The following is a 25,289-nucleotide window of genomic DNA, read 5'->3' on the forward strand; positions in this document are numbered from 1 at the left end:
TCCATTTTCTTCTGTGGTTGTTTTGTTTGTTTGTTGGGGTTTAACGTCCAAGCAGCAATATTTCAGCTATATTCAGACGATGAACATGAAATTGATGATAACATGAACATGAAATGATGATGAAATGAAAAAGGGATGGGACACAAGGACAATGGGGTCGACAAATTTTGATTGCCACTGGAAATAGGGAGAGGTAGATAGGGTCCAGCAATTTAGCCTCCTGTGGCGGAGCCCTATGGTTCCTACTCCGGGAGAATACCACAGTAGGGTTCTTTAACGTGCGAGGAACGTGGCATCTTTCCCAACACGGTGCACCATTATGGTTTGCAGTCAGGTTTTCCGTATTATAGCCTGACAACCCCAGCATATAATACGCCAGGGGTACCCCATTCCACCACCTGGGGAACACATCCCAGTTGCTCTGTGGGCAGAGCGGCCTAGCCCGGGCTAGGGTTCTGAGCACTATTTAGTCGCCTTTTACGACAAGCTTAGCGCTTCTGCAGGCCTATTCTTTTAACACCAGGACCCTGCTGTGGTATTCGATAGGAGTAGAAACCTTTGCGCTCCGCCACAGGAGGCTAAATTGCCCGACCCTACCCACCTCTCCCTATTTTCAGTGGCAATCAAAATTTGTCGACCTCATTGTTCTTGTGTCCCATTCCTTTCTCATTTCATAATTATTTCATGTTCATGTTATCATCAACTTCATGTTCATCGTCTGGATATAGCTGAAATATTGTTGCTCGGACGTTAAAACCCAACAAACAAACAAACCATTCTGATGTACAATAATCAGACTTCTTACTTAATCAATATTTCTAATTTGGTAAGCAACTATATTAAGTTGCTTAACTTTGAATAAGAGAGTTTACAATCTAAAAAAAAATGTAGTAGTCAATGGCCAGGAGGTCCACCGTGCAATCACACTCATCAACATGACGTGTTGTATTTATATTTATTCCTCTTTAAAGTTTTCTTATCAAATTTATGAGATATCTTCTATTTTAATAAGATATCTTAAAAATTTATAAAATATCTTATAAATTTTATGAGATATGTCATATAATGTACAGTTAAGATATCTTTTTAAATATTTGAAATATTTGATAAAGTATGTAGATATCGTATTAAGCTGATAAAATATTTTATATTAAAAACGTTCATAAAATATCTTATAAAGTGTTGAGATTTCTTATAAAGTTTATGATGTCTTTTAAGTTTTGCTTTATAAGATATCTCATAAACCTTATAAGATATCTTATTAACATTTTTAATATAAGATATATGGCACGCCATATTTATTACATGTTCAGAGATATCCTACAAATATTATTATCTTATATTAAAAACATAAATAAGATATTTTATAAAGTTTATGAGAGATTTCTTATATACATGTACTATAAAATATATCTCGTATATTTAATGAGATCTTTTAAAGAAAAAAAACATATAATATATTTTCAAGATGTCTTATGAAAGATATAATATATCTCATAAACTTCAGAAGATATTTCATAAACTTTATAAGATATCCCATAAACTTTAGATATACATTGTAACAAATGAAATGAAAAAAAATGATCAGAAATGGCTGCATTTCGTTTACCGTTTGTCCGGAATAAGATATTCGATAGGCCTGTTATCTTACTCCACAATATGGGGCCCATACCTGATACTTGATACCAAGTATCAAGAGGCTGCGATTGGTAGTTTCTGAGTCTTACCAAAGTATTTTCCCTTACATATTAATGAAAAAAATCTTGTATATTAATAAGAAAATTTTGAATAAAAATCGAAAGTGAGGAATTTTGCAACACATAACTTGCCATATCAGTGTGTTTCGATAAAATAATTATAATGTGGGAGGTGTACATTTAAATGTGATTTGATATTTTTATATCCCAAACAAGGAAGAGTAACAACAAAGAAGGATATACAAGTCATAGTCGTATATACGGCATGTGACTTCGTTTTCTTGCCACTCCAAGTAGAAGAATATTGTAAGTTAATCTGTTTACTGTGCTTCATGTAAAAGGCAATCTTCTTGCAGGTAGATTGGTCACTGTTCAATCTTCTTACTGGTAGATAGGTCACTGTTCACTTTTATGTTTGATACTTGATAGTGTTTTGTGTGTTTAATGTTGATGTGGTATCTATATGCATGTAGTTGTTTATGGTTTGTTAGTTTTGTCCATACCCTCCCTAAAATCCCCGTGCAGGTCCGGGTGATAAAAGAATAGGCCTGCAGCAGCGCTAAGCTTGTCGTAAAAGGTGACTAAATAGTGCTCAAAACCCTAGCCGGGGGCTAGGGCGCTCTGCCCACAGAGCAACTGGGGTGTGTGCCCCAGGTGGTGGAATGGGGTACCCCTGGCATGTTACATGCTGGGGTTATCAGGCTATAATACGGAAAACCTGACCGCAAACCATAGTGGTGCACCGTGTTGGGAAAGATGCCACGTTCCTCGCACGTTAAAGAACCCTGCTGTGGTATTCTCCCGGAGTAGGAACCATAGGGCTCCGCCACAGGAGGCTAAATTGCTCGACCCTATCCACCTCTCCCTATTTCCAGTGGCAATCAAAATTTGTCGACCCCCCATTGTCCTTGTGTCCCATCCCTTTTTCATTTTATCATCATTTCATGTTCATGTTATCATCAATTTCATGTTAATTGAATTAAATGCCGTTCAAAGCAAGGTAAAAAGTATCATGGTGAAAATTTTAATTCTTAGCGATTTAGGGGGGGGCGTACGCCCGGTACGCCAGTCCTTCGATCCGCGCCTGCTATATAAAGTGTCATACGCTGAATTTCTAAGTATATTATAGACTTTAATAATTAATATATAGAAATAGATATCACTCAATAATCTACAGGAGTGAAATTCTGCTATGTTTCTATGTAGACTTCGCCAATGGCTTAATGAATATAGATATGAGCCCATTTTCGGTTTCCATGTGAATATAATATCAAACCCAACGTAACGTATTGCACGTGTAAGTCAATGATCTGCTCTTAATATATATGTGCATGGTATCTACGAGTTAAGATCAAAAACTAAAAAGTTATCAAATCATATTTACAGGTACCAGAGCAACCAATGCCTTGGATAGCTTTGTTCTTGGTCACTGGTACGACCGCAATCATCATATCTACAAACATGGCTGAATTCTGTACCAGCGAGGGCTTCGACCTTGGCAAATGGGTTAAATGTAAGTACACGAATGGAGGTCGGCTTCAGTACATACCAAAGATGGTTGATGTCACAAGCCTTGAATTTATTGGTCATAACTTGTCTTACATTACGAGGGAGACTTTTCGTAATTTGACAAAGTGCGATTTGAAATCTCTTTCTCTTGTGAAGAATGACATCAAATATATTTCCACGAACGCCTTTTCACAGTTTGAAAGTTTATTCTTCCTTGACCTTGGATTCAACGACAGAGTTTCACTTGTGGCATTAAGAGAGTCGTTTTTCAGTCTAAACTTGAGAGAAAATGCTACATTGATATTGAGTGGACTTGGTTTAACGGATCGTGATATAACAAAGTTGTTTTCTAAACTCAAGACGAACAATATAAGACACCTTTCACTTGCGAACAATAATCTTTCAGCGCTAGATAGTTGTTACTTCAAGAAGTTTTCAAGACTTAACTCGTTACTACTTTCAAATAATCGAATTAAGACCATTGATTTCTTTTGCAAGCTATCGACAAATTCGTTGATTCTCGAGAACAACCAATTGGCAGTTATTCCTAAATTTTGTATGCTCTCCGAAATCTTTATACACTTGATTTCCATGGAAAGCGCCGTTCCGGAACTAGTGGAGTTGGACATAAGAAAGAACCACATTTCAATAATATCACCAATGGTGGGGAAATGCACCCCTAATCTGAAGAAAATCAATCTTTTCGAGAATCCAATACAAAGAATAGCTTCCAGAAGTTTTGAAAGTCTCGAAAATCTCACAGAAATTTTATTAAGTTCGTGCAATACACAAAAGCCTGGCCAACGGTATCATATTTCCTTTGAAGCGTTAAGTTTTTCCAGTTTTTCACTAGCAAGAATTTTTTTAAGTAATTTCTCTTTAATAAAAAACCCATCTCAAAACGTTTTTGATGAACTTCCAAATCTTACAACTCTAGACTTGTCACTTTCTGAATTGCCAGAAGACGACCAGTCTCTCAAGAAGTTATTCAAACCTTTGTCTAATGTCTCAGAGTTATTTCTTTCCGGTATGTCCTGGACAAAATTTCCATGCGCCATATTTACAAGTGTCCCGAACTTGCACGTAGTCGACTTAAGTTACAATGATATAAAAGAAATTAATCTATCATGTATAAAGACTGCAAGCAACCTCAAATACATGGACATATCTAATAACCCGTTTAACTGCTCATGTAAAAACTCGAAACTATTTGTGGGGACGTTTCTTCAGTCGTTAGTCGTAGACTATAACATTTCATTGAAAAACTATCCCGACGACTATATCTGTAAAAGCCCTCCATCTAAACAAGGTAAGATTGTTACGGAGGTAGTGTGTCAATCGTTATTCGTGGTAGTCGTATTTTCAATACTAGTCACAGTTGTGGCGTGTGGATCGATCGTTGTGGTTGCTTTTCGAACAAGATTTTACTTGAAGTTTTGGCTGTATAAACTCAGCCGTTCTTTAACAAAATGGCCTAGTAACCAGCTATGTTATAACAGCGATGCTATTTTTGATGGATTTGTGATTTTCAGCGAACATGACAAGCCATGGATCATGAAACATCTCTTAAAGTTTTTGGAAGAAAAACACAACTTTCGATTGTGTCTACACAATAGAGACTTTGAATATGGAAGGCTGATTCACGATAATATTATAGAAAACATGGGGAAAAGTAGGAAAATTCTGCTGGTTCTATCTAACAATCTTGCCCAAAGTAAATGGTGTAAGTTTGAGGTCCTTTTAGCTCACGAAAGATTTGTACAAAGTGGACCAGGTTCTGTGTTGTGTATTAAACTTGAGGAAATTAGCCCAGGTTTCATGACAAACGAATTAGAAATGTTAGTTAGATTTACAACCAATGCCGAGTGGAAACACGATACGAAAGAGGAATTCGTAGTAAAACTTATAGATTGCCTTCGAGTAAACGAAAACAATTCTGAAAACAGAAGAAACAATTCACACACCCATGGAGATGATACAGTCACAAGTGAGAACAACTGTGTAGATAGTTCTCACATTTCCGTTTTATACAGAAGAAATAGCGATACCGAAAACGAATCCATTCAAATGAGTGAAACAAACTTACGTTATTTTGACGTCAAAAATGACATCAAGGAATTAAGTGATGTAGTGAAAACTCTCTGTAATCATGTCAATTATTTAGGGGAGACACTTACAAAGCGAGTAGATTGTCTCGAACTTTCTGTTAAAAATGATATCAGCAGCTTAAGATCGAAAGTAGACAAATTAGAGCAAGATTTAATAGATCTTAAGAACAACAAAAAAGACGACGACATTGTGTAGAGATGGTATCAAATCCAAAGTATGATACAGATAGAGAAGCCTATATGCAAAGTTGAACTCTCCGTTATACGCTAATGGCGAGGCAAACACGTTGTGCATGCAGATTAAGCACCAAACAACAACGTATTTATCAGTTATTAGTCTGATAAAAGAATTTTGAATTGAAACAATACAAGACAATCTAACAATAACATATACAGAAGAACAAAATCGTTGACAATCAAAGTCTTCTTCGTTTTGGTCACCAAAGAATAAGAATTTATTTCATGTCTTTGCTCTGGGTTTTTTTTTTGCTGGGTCATCTAGCGCACTACTAAGTTCTTATTAAGCTACTTACTCCCATTTTAACAACTGGTGAAATATGACCGTAAAAAACTGCGGTAATTGCAGGTTTCGCTCAGGAATTTAACGAGAATTTCTCAGTGGCTATTCCTGAAATTCCGAAAAAGGGGAGGGCCACTGGCCGACCTAAGGGGACCAACTCCAGCGATTCTCAATTAACCAAACTGATAGAGCATAAGGGGTGCTTCTTCGTGCATTAGCTCAGGAACTTTTGTGTTTCGACCCTTTTCATCCGTAACTACTATCCAGCATCCTCATATAAAAGAAATATTTAAATTTCTACGCTGTGTTCATTTTTCAAAGGCAGTGAAAGTGTAATCAAGGGAACCATGGTTATAGCGGTAATCAAAAGAATGTAATCCCGGGACAAAGACCAGAATTGAAAACAGACATACACAACAAAGAACACGAGTAATTAAAATCACACATACAAAGTAACAAAAGCAAATGAGCAACTAGGACTCCACTAAAAACTGGGAGCATGGACCAGATACACCGGTAGGGTGAGCGTCCTCTGCTTTTCTAGAAACACCCACCAAGTCCGGGGTAGTCGAAAGAGGAAAGGATATGGAAAGGAAAGAACACGTGGATACATATCTTGTTATAGGACGAAAGAAACTTCGTTTTATTTCTGAACTTGGTAAAAAATATAGATAATACTATCATTGCTATGTTGAACTTTTTGATTGAAAACATATTAACATTTAGCTATAGGTGCAGTGCTCAAGCTACTTGAGAAAAACAGGGAGAAATGACTCTCTTTCAGAGAGACACTAGGGAGAAGTGGGGATGAACAGGGAGAAGTGAATGTGTACGCGCATCATTTACTAATGTTTTTTTTTAAATTATATGTGTTACTTACATGCACACAATATAAGCAAGCATTTTCAAATATTCATTTTCTTTTATTGAGATAAATGTTACTGCTTCTTTAAGCTACATATATAAGTAACTAAATATTTTTGACAAAATAAAATCAGCCTGCTGACTGAATGATTGCCTGTTTCATATATTCATGAAATTGCATTTCTAATCTATACTTCTATAATCTTCACTTTCTTGTTGTGTATGTCTGTTTTCCATGTCTGGTCTTTGTCCCTGGATTACATTCTTTTGATTACCGCTATAACCTTGGTTCCCTTGATTACTCTTTCTCTACCCCTTACCAAGTTTATTACAGCAAAATTTATATATGATTGAGCAAAGCAAAGCTTGTTGCATTGCATTATCCTATTGATTTTGTTCTTTTTAGCAGCACTGGAATAAAATTTCAGGCATTGACATTCTGTTGGAATTTTCATTTTCTTCTGTTTTTTTTTTCAGATCCCACTTTATCCGTAATGATTTCTTGTTCAAAATATCCATTCTCTTGATATAAGTTGATCAAGAGTGTCAATAATCATATCAAAAATTTATTACTGACATATCAAGACTTAAACATTATTGACACATATTTTATAGCGGTCGGTACGAACTCGTCTCAAGCTTAAGAAATATTCCGTCGAAATGGAGAATTTACTTTTCTGTAATGAAACATTAAGATCAAAAGAAACGCTTCGGGTTTGCTACTGAATTATCAATTAAGATAAATTTAATCTAAGTCCTAAGAACCCACACGACAAATTTGCACGTTTCGTAACGAAATGCGAATGGTAAAACATGAATTATCATAAGCTGAATTGAAGAATGTTCGTTCCAAATCCAGTTTTAAACGTTTGAAACAAAAAGCTGATTAAAATTCTTGCTTGTAACCGATAATTCGATAGATTTCAAAAATTTTTACGATTTATTTTCTCGAACGGGCGCCATTTTTTGTTTGAAGGCACGAGACCACAATTAATTTTCAAGTGCATTTCAATATACATATTTGAGCAGATTAAAAAAATTCCACCGACGCAAACTGAAAAAAAAACTTCTCTGGCCTAAAGATATGTACAAACAGGATTTTATACATATATTGTAGAAAATTTTACCATCATTTTCTGAAATTAATACATATGACCCGGAGATGGGATAAACATGGCAAATGAACTGAGTTAAAAGTCCTAAATTTTAACCTTCTTCCACTGAACCAAATCACAACTTCTAGTCAGAATAGGATATGTAAGTCTCGTCGTGTGACCCCGTGATTTCACGAGAATGGGTCCTAGTCTACCATTCAAAAGCATGGAGACTTGTCATAAAGAGCGTTGAGTTCAGTGTTGAGGGCAAAACATCTTTTTGTGTAAAAAATACGGATAAAAATGACAAATATCTATTTCTACATGATAAAGGTATTAAGAAAAAACATAAATTAGAAGATTTTGCATTGTTAGCGTTTCGAGTACCCTGTAGTAAACAATAAAATTCAGATCGGTCTTCGGTTTTCAATACGTTCTAGGCTAAAAACCACTAATTCCACTTCCCATAGCCTTTTATGCTAATTTCACAATATTCAATGGCTTCTCTGGACTTTACCTTAACTTTAACCTGCAGAGGACTATATATCAGCATGATTCTACATATGTCAGCTCACAATCCTCAGAATGGCATGTGGGGTTAGCAGACTTGCAGTGCAGTACTGGTCACCGGAAGTGAAGGGTCTATAAATAGCATGGGAAATCCCAGTGTTTTCACAAGATAGGGGTATATTTAAAAATCATTATGGAGATTAGGCTTCACATCACAAGAAGCAAAATGCACCTATAAAATGTACAGAAATGTTTTTCCTTTCAGAAACTGCTTAAATAAGATAAGATGAGAACTATTTTCACAGCACTATGAGGAACAGGGGTAATTTCTGCGTAGGACTATTTTTGCGTACGTTCCAAATGCTCATTGGTTGAATTGGTGGTCTGTAACCTCTACGTCGTAAATTCCGGTAAAGATAATGAAACTAGAACGAGACTTGCATACCCTATTGATTAATGAAAAAAAAATCGCATGTAATTTTAACCTATTTTCTACCAAAACTTAAGCAAATAAGTTACCAGTAAAAATATGAAAAAATGTGGAAGGTACCTACTACCAAAGTTGGAACTATATTCGAATACAACGAAAACCGAGGGGAATTAATTGTGTTCTCGTACCTAGTGGTCTCAGTCTTGTACTGTTTGCCCCATAGGCTTCTATAGTATACCTTAAATTTTCATGATTTTATAAAAAAAAAATACACAAGCAGTTTCAATCTAACTTTTAACCATGTCTTTCAATTAAGGAAATGTCAAAAATAATTTTTAGGTCCATTTTAGAAAAAAAAGGCACAAACTTTGGTACACCAAGACGGGTCAAACTAAAAATAGACTTTCTACTTTCACTTTTATTTTTAGTTCATAATAATAGACCCCTTTTCTGAAGCATTATTTTTTCATGAAAACACTGTTTTTCCTCAAAAACAAGTTTATTGTGTCATAGCTTGATATTTACCCTGTACTTTTGATGAAAAATTATAGCCATTTGCCAAGAAACAAAAACAGGAAAAGACAAAAAGGAAGCGCACTATAATTTTTAGCCTCCATGTTTAACGTACACCCGCTCAGGAACATGTAATACAAGACTGACACCTAGTGTTATCGGAAGAGATATAACTCTGGTCAAAATACCACTAAAAGATGGAGTACAGTCCTGAACATACGCGATGTCTGAAAGTGAGAGGGCGACTTCACTTCGCTTTTGGTGTTGTCTGAGGGTGAAGTGAGCGACTCCAGGGCGACTATTTCACCCGAATCACCCAGTAGCGTGAGCCCTTAGGTGGATAAGTGTTTCATTAGACAACCCTATGTGAATCACTCCACTTGGTGGACATACGGACATACATGAAGAACATACCGTTATTACAATAGATCCAAAAAGTACACATACTGGAAAAAACAGAGCGAACCCCACCAAAAACCAGAGGTTAACTATACAAGCAAAAGCAAGCTTATTGCTGGAGCTCGGGCCTTTGAAACCATTTTTAAAGTATTGTTGGAAAGTCGATGTATTGAGAAAAAATTAAGAAGGAAATAGGGTTAACTCGGATTTGAACATGCTATTGATATTTAGTTAAGTTTAAAAATTATATAAAAGGATTATCTATGTCTTGTCATTTCGTTTTATATAGTTCAAGAAGCTACTGTTCATCATATAGTTGAGTCCATAGTGTTTTATAACTATGAAGTAATGACTTTGTGTGAGTTTTATACTACACATAAGTTATATCACTTCAGAGTGTACCTTAAGGGGATGATCCACAATGTATGGAACTCAGTAGGAGACATGCATCAAAATTTATATTTTAAATTTTTGTATAGAAAATATTGTATGAATGTTTTGTACTTGTATTTTGCTAATATTTTTTAAAACTGTGAAACAGTCAGGCAATTGCCATGAACAACATATGCTAGTGAAACCATAATTTATTTTTATAAAACACTGAAATTTTCAGGTATATCACAGACGTTAATGATTCATATTCTGTATACAACAAAGCTAATCAAAACTCCAGAAACATTCATTTCTTTGTGACGACAAAAAAGAACTTAAGATAAAGTTCAGTGACACTTACATTACTTCATCTCTTCCTTAATTTTTTTAGACATTCAATCTTCATACAACCAGATATATTAGCCTAGTTATGTCATCCTAATTTTTGAGGATGTCTTAATTACAAAATAACAATCCAATATGACATCCTTATGCATTCATGTAACATTTTCATTACTTGACCATAAGTCAACTGCACAAATTCAACACCTCAAAAACTGGAGTGAGAAATATTGAATATATAAACCATAAAAATTTGAAAAAAAAAAAACACATTTTAATTCTAGTCAATGAAAATTCCAACTGAAAGTACTGTTCAGGTTTGACAAACCAAACCGTCTTTGTAACATTATGTAAACATCAGTAAAAACACTTATGGATGGAATGTTTGTTAATAGAATAAATATAATTAGGAAAAAAAGTTGTAATAACTTAGAAAATACTGGACGGAATAATGATTATGGATGACTATTAAGTTATGTATACATAAAAAAATATTACAGCTGAACAAATAAAATTTCATCATCAGCCAAGTACTTCTATCACCATACCTATCAAAAGAAGCTGTGGTATTAGTACACCAGTGCTTGAAGTATCCATGAAACAGTAATTACTTCCAATACTTCGCAAAATATAAAAATAAAAACTAAAATAAATACATAAAAAAGAATTGAATATATCACAGCAGAACAATTATAAATAAAAATAACAAAATATGATGGAAAATTAAACAAGGTGTATTTCATGTTTTTTAAACCCATTTGTCCATCACAAATGCATAGAGGATGATTGCTTGATAATAAACACAATGTTCAATGTGATAACAGCACTAAAACATAACAAACTAGTCATCGAGCTGACAGAGTAGAGCCAGACCACGTTTGATCCAGTGTGACACAGGTTTGTCTGTAGGCAGTAACATAGCCAACACAAAGTTTGTAGAGTGTCCAGTGGTGGACAACACACCACGTCTCTCACTTGTTTTGTAGATGGGGATCTCATACCGCTTGTCAGATCTGTCAATCTCTAGTTTCTTGGCTGGTTTGCACCAGATAATTGGCATTGGGTCAAAAAGAATCTTAGGTAGCTGTTCAGTTAAAAGACCCCTGGGAAAAAAAATTAATAAATAAAGATACATGTATATAGAATTACACTTGGGCAATTTGGTTTTGTCAGAAAAACAAAATATTTTTTAAAAATCTTAATTTCAGAATTAACAAAATCTTTCAAAAGTTTATCACTACATTTATGCTTTTATCAATATGGCAAGATAAAGCTTACTTGTGTTTGTCCCATCGACCACCATCTAAGAATAGACCGTACACATAGCAACCATCATCTGGATGTTCAGTCATCATATCATGTGGCAGAACCTGTTGATATATAGTTTAAACTTCAAGTAAAACAAGCATGATAACATTGGTTGTTTAGGTTTAACAAATAACAAAATGGATTAGACACAAAAGCAATAACATATTTAAGAAGTCTTCTCCAGAAATAGTAATAATTCACAATATATAAAGTAACAATGACAAAGCCACTAGGAGTAACCACAGACCAGGTGCAGTGATTGGGCAATCTTCAATCTAATTATTAATTAAAAAAATGTGATTTCGGAGAAAATCCTTGCCACAATGATACTTTCTGTCGTCACAATTAACAAGAGTAATGTGTTATAAGTTGGCTTTAAAGTAAGTATTTGTTGTGCAATTGAAGACAACCCTGAGATAAATATAATCTTAACTTACCTCAAAATCAAATCCTAGTGTGTCAATAGGGATAGTGTACTTCCTAGCAAAGTTCTGCATGACACCTGTCAGGAAAGCTTGGGTGAAGAAGAATCCAGATATCCAGAATGATGCTGGCTTTCCCTCATCATACCATTTCTACAACATATCAGTATCATTAAATTGGACTTTAGAAATTAGATCTTTGACATTCAAGTAGGGCAAAATACTAGACTCAGCAAGTCTTTGCAAGAAAAGTATATCAAAATTCTCATAATTATCAGCAAACTGAGATAAAAAGAATCGTATTCAAAGTGTAACTTACCTGTAAGAATTTCAGTCTATCTAAGAAGTCATTGATGTAGCTTCCTAGAGGTTTTAGTGATGGGTATGACCTCTTAGACCACATGGCAGGTAATTGACCAATCGTCAGACTGTTTGATAGTTGTTCTAGTTCAGCAGACATGACCACTAAACCTTTAATGGCTTTCTGTATGTTTACCAAACTGGTTCGGATTATTGACAGCAATCTATGTAGACATAAGAATATTGATATATGATGTTAATGGTGTTTTTCTATCCTAAAGAGCTCTTCTTTATAAAATTGTAAAAATATACTTTGATGCTGAGGTCAGTGTCAATTTTTGATTAAATATATTTGTGTGGATGTAATAATATCAAAGAGGTAATTTTTGTATTTGCATAGCAACTAAACTATACAAAACTTTGGAAGCTTAGAAAGTTGTTGAGAATTAAATTTCTTTTCTTACCTAATTTCAATTCTTTGATTGATAATTGTTGTTCATTACATTGTTTAATTCTTTTCTTCTAAATTATTTTACAATAAAAATCACATTTATTGACCTTTTTTTCACAGTGTATTGTAAAAGTCATTAATTTGTTGTATAAGTAAAATAAGTCAGTAGAACATGAAGTGGAAATGGCCTGTAAAAGCTTGTTGCCAAATCCTATTGACTTTTTAATAAATCGTATATTGTACATTATATTTTCAAAATGTGTTTAATTTTCGATAAAACAGGTTTAATCTAATTAAATTTCCATAATGACATTTCTTTCATTTCATCACACAATACAATGATACAAAAAAAATCTTTTTGCAATTTAAAAACTATGCAATTAATTGGCTGTAATCACAATAGCATTACTTACGTATTGAATCTTTCCATTTCCTGTACAAGGACAGTATTCATACTCTCAGAGTACAGTACAGGATATTTTTTAGTTGCTACTTCTATGTCATAATTCTTTGGAAGCTAGACGAAGGAAACAAAATATGCTATATCACATCAGAAAATTGTGTTGATACCATATATTGAAATAAATATATGCAACTCATATAACATGTTTTCATAACAAGCAATCAGAAGGAAACACATTTACAAATGAGTTTTAAAAGCTTGGTTCAGATTTCCTTTCATTTACATTAATTTAGAATAGAATGTGATTTGACAAACAAAATATGTTCTAATTACGGTAATATAAAGTCTCACAGGATGGTAAAGAGAAAATCATCATTCTGTACCCAACCATGAACCTCTTGTTTAAATACCATAGCAAGGATGTTCCTAGCAATAGTGTAGAAAGAAGTCCATCAAACTGGTGTAGACAGAATCATTTGCCTGTCCATCAAACTAACCTCCCCCTTAACCTACCTTTGCCAGAATGTCACCAGGTAGAGAGAATCATGGACCTGTCTATCATACTAACCCCCTTAACATACCTTAGCCAGAATGTCACCAGCAATGGTGTAGAGAGAATCATCAGCCTGTCCTCCTCCGTGACCACCACCTCTGCCCTCTGTTAACAGCACTGAAGTAAACAGTAGTTTTGTATCCTGCATGTCTTTAGAAATGTCCACATTTTCGTGCATGCCAAATATTTCTGGTTGCTGGTTCATTGGTAAATTCTGAAAAAAAAAAAAAAAAAAAGACCATAATCTAAACAGTTACATAGATTAAAAAAAAAAGTGATATGGCTTTTTTGAATACTTTGATAAAATTCTTTAATTTATTGAAGTTGTCCAGAATTTCTCAGTCTACTAACAACTAACAGCACTTACCCTAATAAATTCAACATAATCCTCATATGACATCTTAGGTGGAGAGAAGTAGTTGCCACTGGGTGAAAACTTGTAACGAGCCTCATTAATGATATTTGGAGTGTAGAAATCCCTTAGAATAGCCCTGAGAACGCGCCTATCCCAGTCATCTGTGACACGACCACCATAGTTGCATTCTCCAGTCATATAAATAATGGCATCAAATGGAACCTCTTCATACTCATTGATAAACATCTAGAGATACAAAAAGAATGGTTCATTACGAAGTTTAATTTGACTTGATTTATGAAAAGAAATGGCAATGATAGGTATATTTAAAATAGGAGAAAAAAATTCAGATATGAAGGGCATTTAAAATTCCCTTTAAGAGATTTTTCTTGTGCTATGATGGCAGAAACTAGCGTTGTGTTCAACTGATTTTAGAACTTTTCATTATGACACATAAAAGTGAAAAATAAACAGTACAGAACAAAGAAAAATTTGTTGAATTACATTAAAAAAATATTTAAATTTAAAAACAGAACACTTAATTATTTCATACCAAGATACTATTCACTCTACCTCTTACCTGAAGTTGTCTGACAGAGATTCTAAGATCAGACTCATTAAATCCATAAGGTATGTTCCATCCAAGAGGTCCAAATTTACGTCTCTCCTGAACCAAGGCATGGAAGAAACACAGTCCATACAGCAACTTCTCAAAATTCTGCAAGCGGAAAAATATATAGTCCTTGTCTTTTAATACACAATTTTCACGCTATCATAAAACTTTATTGATATTTCTGGCACTTAAAACTAAATACACAATCACATAGTTGAGAGATAAATTGATGAAAAAAATTTTGCAACAAATAAACTGAATTTCAGAACTATTGCTAATGAACTTCACAATAACTTGCTTTGAGAATGAATTTAAACTAAAAAAAAAAAAAAAAAAATTATTGTAACCCTACATGTTCCTTCCCAGGACATCCGACAAAGAATTCAGCATCACTGATGGGGTCATTGAGGTAAGATTGTAGTAAATTCTGTCTAAGTCCTGTTGGTGGTTCATTGGTCATCTTTACTCCATTCTGTAATACTGTAACTGGGAACTGTAACAAATAATTAGTCATCATAGCCATTAAATCTAATATATTTGAAGAATATCCTGCTTGGTTGATGGGACAGTACATACCCCTTCATCAAAACAATCATCAGGCCTCAGTAATATTTCAACCTTACAGGTTATATGGTAGATCAATTTCATTAATAAACAATCAATTTTACAGGGGCAACAATAGAATTCATAAATAATACATGATAGTGGAAAAAAGATGTGGGAAATGTTTATGAGACATCCAGAAAGCAGCCATATATAGAAAAAACAAACAATAAGAGGACACTATTCTATACCTTATCTGATGGGTAGCTGGTGAGCCACAGTCTGAACTCTGGGTGAGTATTATCTGGTGTAAAGTCCTCACAGGTTTTTTCCAGAGGTGTCATCCATGATACAGCCAAATGACAGTTCTGTAACATTACCCAGCTTCCCTCTTCTCTGGCTTGCTGGATCATCTTAGTAGCAATAGGTCCCTGTCACGAAATAAAAATACAATTTCAATGCTCTTCAAAATGATTTATAAGATCAAATCCTGAATTATTTCATTATTTTTATACATTGGCTAATAATTTGTTGCTTGAACACAATAGACCCTTTTGTGCTAGCTGCGGGATAGTTGATGAGCATACGTGCTCAATACACACTTCCACGAGGAAAATTCTTTTGTTCTACCCAAGCCCTATCTCACGGAAGTGTCTATTGAGCATGCTCATCAACTTACCACAAAAGAGTATGAATTGAAAAATCTATTGACACATATATAAGGGTGTTGAGATTGTCATGGGAAACAATGATAGTTCTTGATACAAGCACTTTAACACTGGTATAACATCACACTCAATTAGTACTTTTAATATTATTAAATCATGGTATTCAACGTTTGTCCAGCCCTCTAACACATTTGTATTAATTATTAGCCATAACAACTTACCTGTCCTTGACCTAAAGAAATAGAGTTGAATTTGTTTCCTCCAAAACCTTTGTCTTCTGCAAACTTCAACAAGGCCATGGTTGGATCAGCTCCTGGTGACAACACAAAAATCAATGGAGCACAACAGTTAGAGTCAGCATAACTCTTGGCCAAATCAAATGGTGGAGGCTCAACAAACTTCTTACCAAGCTTATCCTTCACAAAGTTATTTATGGCTGGTATAATCTGCAGAAGAAGAGAAAACATAAAGTCCAATCTTCATCAAGCAGAGATAAAAACCTAAACAAATTTTGCACTGTGTCACTACATGGAACAAAAAAAACCCAAACAAACAAACAAACAGACAAACAAATGAAAAAAAGACCCTTCTAACCATGTAACCTAGGCAGGTTATGAGATATTTTTAAAACAGTCCATTGCTCAGTCTGTTTTTCTGTAGTATATTGTCTTTGTTCAAAAATCCATTTATTTCTAATTTCAGTATAAAATACTACATAAAATGTCTATGTCAGTGGAAAACAAACTACAGTGAACAAAGAAAAATTTGGAACAAACCTTGTCAGGTCTGATACAACGTAAAATCAACATTCTCTGGAATTCATTCAAGTCTGATTGGAAAGGAGCAGGTAACTCTTCATTGTGGGGCTCACGGTAGTTATAGTATTTATTCCATGCCTCCAGATTCTTCATAAAATGTTCCCTGAAGAAAAATATTGGTGAAACTCTACCTATAAGACAGCTACAGTTATTGTTTGCAGAATACATACTGTATATTGCTGATAACGTGTTTGATAAGACAAAAATTTAACTCTCAAAACAATTCTTGCATAAAATGGATTGCACCTAATGACTCAATATGACAAAAAGGAACTTGTTTTTCAAAAGATACATAACTTAAAAGGTGTTACCTGAAACTAAATATATGGCTCAACAAATTGTCATATGATCTTAATTAAAGATATAAATATTTATATTCATACCTTAGTTTTTTATAGGATTTAAGATCAGACAGACGACACAACTCATCCCAACTCTTATCAGTCAGCCATGTTGGGGCAGGATTAGAAAGCTTGTTCTCCAAACCGACACCTCCAGTCAGGAAGAACATGTATTCCTCTTGATCAAGTTCTTTCTTAGATCTATAACAAAAAAGGACATGAGTTAAACAGAAGGAAATGAACAAAAATTGAACAACAGTGCAAACAGTTAGAATTAATAAATTCATTTATTTTCTTTTTTAAACAAAATTAACCAAATATATAACACTTAAAATTATTGCACTAGAAATAAAAATAAGATTTACATTTTTGTACATACATGTCAATACAAAAGTCAAATTTCATAAGTACAATATGGGTAAAAAATGTATTTCAATTCAAATGGAAGGATGCTCATTTCAATTAACTTAAAATGTCTCTACTAACAGTGGCACTATATCCTTATCATAACATGATATGAGTTAAATCTGAATATAATCAATGTCAAGTAAAATAGTTTAAAGTAAATTAAAGATACTGCATGCAATGAACAAACAATGTAACAAATTTGAAACATGCGACTCAGATCATTAGAGAACAAAGCAGTAGATTTCTTCATCTTACAGGAGAACAGTGACCTAAAAAGCTTATTACAATTAACAAGCAGAGATTCAACCAAAAGGATTTATCTCCCTTGGTCATTTTTTTTTTGCAGCTTGTTGGATCACTGTATTGGGAAGAGAAATCTGCAATAGAACACAAAAAACACTCACATGAAAGGTGAATTCCTTTATAACAGAAGTACTCAGTATGAAGCCATAGATTATTCCATATAGTAATGTAAAGTCTAACCATATCGTGTGTAGTAACTTGAACCTTATGCATATCCATAATACATTTACTGATAAATCTTGAGTTGATTAAAATATCCAACTTATATATATTAGAAGTGTTGTGATGGGATACCAAACTTATTTGCATAAGCACTACAGTGAAATTTCTATAGCAAAATTGATAAAAATCGATAAATATCATTTAAATGATCTTACTATGTTTTAAGATTTTCCTTGAAAATCTTACCATTAAAGTTGACATTAAAAGCTACCAAGCATGGGTTTAACCCAAAGAGAAAGCAAATACATCAAACAAAGCTCTATCTTTAAACTGATAGTACTACCTGCCTTTTGTTTATGTAAATATTACACCAACAAACAAAAACAGGGAATTAATTGAACATTAAATGATACCCTGTGTAGCTGGGTATAAAAATTAAGTGTGAAAAATCATTAGGGTGAAAACTTGATTATATCAACAAACAACAATAAAATTAACTTGACTTGTAAAAACAATATATGATGCTAACAAAATGTTAAATATGGGTAACATGTTATATATATGATTTTCAGGTTTAAAACGCTCAAATAAGAAAAAGTAAGAATATTATCACACAAACCAACACACAAGAACTTAAAAGGAATCCAACACACTTCAGTCCTGATGGACCTTCTCTACTTACTTTAGGATATTAGCAGTAAGAACAAAAGAAAAGAGAAGTTTGTCTTTCTCAAATAATGAGCGACAAACATTACAGTATAAACTGTATGTAAAGTGGTCAGAAAGGTATCTTAAACGTCTCTCCAGGATCTTGGATTTGTTGCTGAAAAAATGAAAAGATGATAGCAGAGTAAGAATATTGTGTTACTAGCCAAGTAGTCTGTTCTCCACAGGGCACCACTGAAAGATCTGATACAACATTTTACATGCTGATGTTAGTGCTACTAGAGTATTTATTCACTTGAACCATTATCTCAAGAAGTCAACAACATCAGAGTTTAAATTGTCTAAATTGTATTTAAGTGAGGATAATCAGCATTCAATAAAAATTTTGATAACCCATAGTCCTCCTCTTAAAGACCTGATTTTAAGATATAGTTAGAAAAGTAGAAGAACAGATTTTATTATTGTAATACATGTACATGCAATTCTAAACTAATCTACATATTAAAACTAGCCTTGAATCTACAAGATCAGGTCTGACTGATAATGTTATTGACTTCTTGATGTTTTGCTACCAGGTTCCATGCAATGTTTGATTACAGTGCTACTGATTGATTGGTTGCTGGAAGGCATTAAAGTTCTGATTTATCTCCCTTGAAAGTTTATAATGACCAAATAATATCATACAGTAAACAAAAACATATTTATTTATTGTCAAACCTCAATTTCAACTGTTATAGATGCTATAGGTTAAAACTGATAAGTTGGCAATTTTGTTTTGGAGTCCAAATTACCCAGTAACCTGGTAGAAGGATATAATCATCCTTTATGCCTTCCATCACTATTCCATTCTACTCCTGATGTATATATGTCTAGTGAGTGGTTCTGAGTACATTATCTACTCATTCATACTCACAACAATAGGTTTGCACAGAGCAGGAATGAAAACACCAACTTGTGGTGAGCAAATAATGATCTAGTAATGTTATCGTATAACTGAAACTGGAAATGGTCGTTCAGGTAGCGTAATCGTCGCTCCAGTATCTTTGATTTATTGCTGTAAACAAACCAAGCCTTTTACTGACATACGGTTATCAACTTTATGTGTCATGTAAGTACTTGTACATGTTGTACTCATCATTTTAACACTAATACTGATTTTTCACACTGAGATATTTTCAATATAACATCAAAGATGTACTTTCATCAACATGATCATGGATGTTTAACAACAATATAATATCATACTGATATTGATGTACCAATAAAAAGAACAAGATCAGTTTGAAGGCCTTGACAGTAATTATCAAATTTTGTCCCTTAAGTTCTCTGCCAAAATGGAGGCATTTTTCTTTTAACCTTAAACATTGGCTTTATTCTATGTAAATTTTCCTGATATATTTGTTTCCTCTTCACACTTCAGTTTAATCTTTTTCTGTCAATCTATTAGTGATTGAAGTTATTATAAACACATACACCAATGACTGACAACATGATCTATATTGATGTTCTGAAGGAAATGACTTCATGCTGAATTTGAAGCATCAATTTATAAACAACAGCAAATTATATAGGGAGAGTATACAGGTTAGAAATTCCTACAAATAAATTGATTTGTCAATATACCATGAAACATTATTATACATCATAATTACACATAAAACATTCTAAAAAAAAAAAATACAAATAAACTGTTATCACAGATATGTCTTGCCTATCAAACATGGACACTATTATTCAACACTTGATTGATGGTGTCAGTGTTACTAATGATTTATATAATATTAATTCAAGCATTTGACTCCATCAAAGTGGACAGATTACTCGTGTATAGTTTATTGTTTGAATGTGTGGAACAGTGACGAAGTGATCATCTGGAGGTCAATAGACCATGACTACTGGGGCATATGCTGGAAATTTAGAATCAGTAATGTTAATGCAGCTGCATACCAAATATGAATGACCTAACATAAGTGGTTCATATCAAACTGACCTAATTTGTTGAAGTGATGAAGTCTTCTTTAATGCATATCTTTTCACTTCCATGATATTTTTGTTTGTTTTTTATTTAATTGTACTTTACTAAAACTTTGCTATGGATAACCTTACCTTTCCTGAATTGATAATATGTACAGGTTGACAAACCATGTCAATGAATACTGGTACATAGGGTCAATATTTGGAAGATCAGCGATGGAGAAAAACAGGATGGAGGAGTGTTTGGCAATGGGACGGTAGCCCATTCTAGAAGCATCAATCTTCTGTTCTGTTTCCTCAGCAATCTAAAATGTAAGTTATCCAACATGAAATTAACCTGAACATGCAGTTAGACCCATATAAACCTAGACCATGTCCTTTATTTAAGTCTTTATGCATTTTTTAAACCATTGATATTCTACCACCTCTAATAAGTGTAGCAATTGAAAGAACATGTTTTATTCAGGTAGAACCTAGGGAACATTTGGTACATTTTTGATCATACCATTTTATTTTGGATTTTCAAAAAGTTTGCCTAAAAAAATTCTAAAGAACTGGAAAACCAATTTAATTAAATCTGACTTGGGTTCTCCTGGTACCATTATTTTTCTGGTGCCATGCCTAGTTGGCAACTTGACCATCTTTCAATAATGGTACAAATATCAAATGAGTTTCAACGTCACTATGTGGACAACCTATTTAAACATTTCCATACCTTTTGTTTCTTGGAGATTTCATCTGACAATATTTTGGAGTTGTCAAGAATCTTAATGGCTGTCTCATCCTCAAGAATGTTACCCTCTGAGGATGATAGTGTATGAAGGATCTTGTCTTCAATCTCCTTCAATTGTTTCTTATTAGCAGCACTCTGTACAATCAGAGCCTGTCTCTCTTCCTCTAACTCTGGCCTAAAGAAATAAAATGTTTCCATATGATTCCTTTACATAGTATTTTTAAAACACACAAGTTTCATGTATTTTGTGTTGTAGACAACAACACAATTGGTGCCCATGAAAATTGTTCTTTTTACAAGACCTTTCATTCAACAGAATTATCATTATAAGAACTGAATATTTCAGTCTTTCAAAAATTTTGTGGTTATATTCTCCTGAATTCATAACACTGAATATAGATATGGTCCCTTAGTTAGTTGGCAGGGTTGAAAGAAACTTAAAATAGCTACGTCAAAAATACTAGTAGTCTAGACAAGGTTTATAGAAATAGTCTAGACAAGGTTTATACTAGTAGTCTAGACAAGGTTTATAGAAATGTATCTTACTTTTCTTTAGCTACAACTATACCCAGGAGCTGATCCTCTAGACCCTCAGGTGTGATCATAAAGTTAAGGAGTGACACCTTGACAGCCACCTCTGGTAGATAGTGAGGGTTTCTCAGTTTAGTTGTGATATAGAATTTAAAATCTTTACTGTATTCAATTACATTTTCTCCTAGTTTGATCATGTCAATGCCAGCTAAAACAGAAATAACATACATTCATAGCAATGATTCTTTGCAGTTAAGAAGGTCAAATACTATTCAAGACAATTCTGAAGAATCACCAAGATTTATACATCTTTCATTACAACATGGCATTTGTATTTAGACCTAGCCTGGGAATAAAGAGCTTTAAAATGTTTTATCTTGACTTGACTTTTTTCAACAAATTTAAATTTGGCTTGATTAAGTTGCTTTGAGCACAAAAGTGCAGTCAGGACTCTAATCATATAGAAATTATTACAGAATCATTAAAGATCCAACATTTCTGTGGTAGTAGTACTGCATACCTTGTTTGTACGTTTGTTTCAATAACAAAGGTTCCAGTGAAGGATCCAACTCTTCAGCTACATTCTCCAGGAGACAGGGATATCCAAAGGTGATACAGTTCTCCAGAGTTCTCATGTAGTCAGAATCTGTCAGCTTGATGACTGCTAACTTATGTTCCTTCTCCATACTCTTGACCCATTTGTTGGCCTGACCTTGAGGATCTATCATCAGGGGCCTGAATTTGAAGAAAAACAATTAGGAAGTTATCCATTTTATCTAATCAAAAAAATAATTTCAGACCACTGTGTTTCTAGAAGTCAAAACTGCTTACCAGCAACGTAATTTTTAAAAATGGCCATCATCAAACATTTTTGTGCATAGAATGCTGGTTTATGATTTTTTGTTAGATTTCCTAAAATTTAATTAAACTGATCAAGGGCCAACTACCATCCCCACTCTATCTAACATTCATATTTTTAGCATTAAAATAATACAAGAAACCAATGAAATCATTTATTGACATTTTTCTGATATCTATTTGTTCCTAGTAAGTGGAGTATTGTATTACCATCTTCTAGAATTTGCAACAATAACACCATTGTCAATGGAAAAACTGTCTCTAGGTAAACCATGGATATTCCATGCCTGGATCTTGATTGGCTCTCCAAGGGTCTTACTCAGGGAGAAGTCCTGAGAACATGGAATCTTCTTTTCCTGTGAGAGAATATAGACAATAAAAATTACAGCAGCCAGTAACTATAGCTGTAAGTGCAAAAATTAGTGTGGGTGAATGTCATTTCTAGTAAGGGATCCGATATTTTGTTATCATAAGAGCAATACCTACCTTTTCCTATGATAAATACATTAAAACTATCAATTATTCAGTAAAAGTACATATATATTAGGAACAAGTAACTTCAATTCAATTATAGGAAAATTCTGAAAAATTTTTCTTACAATTAACATTTAATAAAAAACATTTTAAAAGAAACACAACTACACATTTTTGGTGCATTTCCAAAGCTTGGGCAAAATCTACTAAAAACATATCAATTCTGGCTTCAAATAACAGTTTTTCTTTCAAAATCTACACACTAATTTTCTAAGAGACAACCAGTGTTGTCTTATTTCTATCAAATATAAAAAAACTACGCTAAGGACAGGTGATGAAAATTAATCTTTAAAAGCAAAGTTTCACATCAAAACATGTACACACTAAATCTACATTAATGAAGAAACTATTTTCCAAAGGATATCTTTTAGTTAATGTAGGACAATTCTATCTAGAAGGAAACAAAGGACTAAGATTCTTTATAGTACATACCCTCTCCTATTTAGTAAGATAAAACCAGGAATAAAAAAATTGTTATACAATCAGAGCTCATAACAGAAGAAACAGGTAACTATACAATATTTTGTTTATACTTTACATAACAAGATTTCTTTTCATCAATGAATGAAGAAAATCCATAAAACTGAAATAATACTTTCATCGAGTTTGATCACATCGAATCAGCAAAAATTTTGAATATAAGATCATTCTAAACTTACCGTACAAACTTTAACCCAATCTTTTGTGCATTCATCTCTGAATGATATGGTGAAGGGACCAAGGTAGGCAATAACACCAGCAGCAATCAACACATCACCAACTAAATTATCAAAAATATTCTGCAAGTTTGTAGCAGCTACTGTCCATCTATCTTTCTCTCCTCCAAGTCCACCAATCAGTTTCTCAGCTCTTTCTAATTTCTTGGCACACAAGTCAACCTGGAACTCCAAATTTTCTTTCTTTTCAACCATTTCCTGGAATGTGGCACGCAGATCAGCCAAGCGTTTCTCAACTGCTGCCAATTCAGCACGTTTGGCATTTAGCAGTGTCATTGTCTTGTTCAAGTCATCTTCAGCTTCTTTCAAAGCTATCTTCTTAGGAGCTACCACCTTTGCAACTCTATCATATATCTCCATGGCCAAGATCCACTTACACAGACCTTCAGCAGCTGAAGAAGCATTGGCTACCTTGGCAGGGTCAAAATCTGGGTTGGTAATGAATTCCTTACGAATCTTTGTCATTACATGTACCTATCAAAGATCCAGAGATTTGAATAATTGTAAATTTGAAAGAAAAAAACATTTCGTTAATATACATCATGACATGGAAATTGATTTGAGTAAATAGATAGAACTAAATAAAATGAGCATTTCATTCCCTATTATTAAACTAAATCTATAAAAATTAGAGAGGATTTTACAAGGAACAACAGGTATGCAGAAATTGGTAAAACTGGAAGTAAATAAACTGTAATATAAAGAATCCTTACGGTAAAATCCAGATTAGAAAATATGGATACCTGCCAAAAAGAGGAAGAAAATCATCCCTGAAAAATGAATGACCTCACATATATTATCAACATCTCCTATACTCACGGGAATATTATCTCTGTCATAAGCTTTCAGATTAGCCAAGAAGCTCATGTCACCCAACACTTTCTTGGATGGTCCCCAGAAGTCTAGAATCTTCTGTCCTGGTTTGTCTGGGTCATTGACCCTATCAGGTTTAATGTCCTTCATTACACAAACAGCAGCCATCACAAGTTTGACACCAGGTGGGGGGTTCTTCATAGACTTTACAATGACAATGTCAGCAGGCTATTAAATAGAAACAGAATGTCATTTACTGAAATCAGTAAACGATCCCAGTTTGCTACTCGATCTATAAGAAAGTTAAATTCAGTAGAATAAAAAAGTTTACTGTCATCTTTAACATGTTTAATGCATAAAAATAAATAGAATTTTTATAACATTTCCAAATCATCCTTTTTTTAGAACAATTGATAATACAATCAGCTACTTCTGAATTGGAGGGATGAAACATTTGT

The 25,289-nt window shown here is 33.6% G+C and overlaps 2 protein-coding genes across 10 annotated transcripts in view; one reads left to right on the top strand and one right to left on the bottom strand.

The window, feature by feature from the left end:
- Positions 1-1,849: 1,849 nt before the first annotated feature.
- Positions 1,850-7,135, top strand: LOC148627583 (toll-like receptor 2). Its single transcript, XM_088575490.1, has 2 exons — positions 1,850-2,003; positions 3,084-7,135. The coding sequence occupies exon 2, from the start codon at positions 3,099-3,101 to the stop codon at positions 5,508-5,510; it is 2,412 nt and encodes an 803-aa protein (XP_088431616.1). The 5' UTR covers positions 1,850-2,003; positions 3,084-3,098; the 3' UTR covers positions 5,511-7,135.
- A 3,075-nt stretch (positions 7,136-10,210) lies between these two features.
- The window catches only part of LOC148627584 (dynein axonemal heavy chain 12-like), a 42,763-nt gene continuing 27,684 nt past the window's right edge, over positions 10,211-25,289 (bottom strand). For 4 of the 9 annotated variants that reach the window (XM_088575457.1, XM_088575464.1, XM_088575444.1 and 1 more), the window contains 21 exons: positions 24,838-25,059; positions 23,962-24,492; positions 22,979-23,124; positions 22,431-22,645; positions 21,926-22,118; positions 21,362-21,554; positions 20,779-20,951; positions 18,689-18,829; positions 17,176-17,334; positions 16,751-16,895; positions 16,196-16,420; positions 15,558-15,737; positions 15,116-15,256; positions 14,731-14,868; positions 14,163-14,396; positions 13,824-14,009; positions 13,253-13,356; positions 12,408-12,612; positions 12,104-12,241; positions 11,637-11,728; positions 10,211-11,461 (listed from right to left, as the gene is read on the bottom strand). In XM_088575457.1, the coding sequence (XP_088431583.1) occupies positions 11,200-11,461; positions 11,637-11,728; positions 12,104-12,241; positions 12,408-12,612; positions 13,253-13,356; positions 13,824-14,009; positions 14,163-14,396; positions 14,731-14,868; positions 15,116-15,256; positions 15,558-15,737; positions 16,196-16,420; positions 16,751-16,895; positions 17,176-17,334; positions 18,689-18,829; positions 20,779-20,951; positions 21,362-21,554; positions 21,926-22,118; positions 22,431-22,645; positions 22,979-23,124; positions 23,962-24,492; positions 24,838-25,059 (4,023 nt within the window). In that variant the 3' untranslated portion in view covers positions 10,211-11,199. Of the gene's footprint in view, positions 11,462-11,636; positions 11,729-12,103; positions 12,242-12,407; positions 12,613-13,252; positions 13,357-13,823; positions 14,010-14,162; positions 14,397-14,730; positions 14,869-15,115; positions 15,257-15,557; positions 15,738-16,195; positions 16,421-16,750; positions 16,896-17,175; positions 17,335-17,945; positions 17,961-18,688; positions 18,830-19,585; positions 19,727-20,778; positions 20,952-21,361; positions 21,555-21,925; positions 22,119-22,430; positions 22,646-22,978; positions 23,125-23,961; positions 24,493-24,837; positions 25,060-25,289 lie in introns of all 9 variants that reach the window. The other 5 variants (XM_088575452.1, XM_088575404.1, XM_088575409.1 and 2 more) reach the window with 2 other exon arrangements.

Source organism: Perna viridis, chromosome 1 (genome assembly GCF_037379345.1).
Source record: "Perna viridis isolate PV_CMFRI_1.1 ecotype Kerala chromosome 1, ASM3737934v1, whole genome shotgun sequence".
NCBI lineage: Eukaryota > Metazoa > Mollusca > Bivalvia > Mytilida > Mytilidae > Perna > Perna viridis.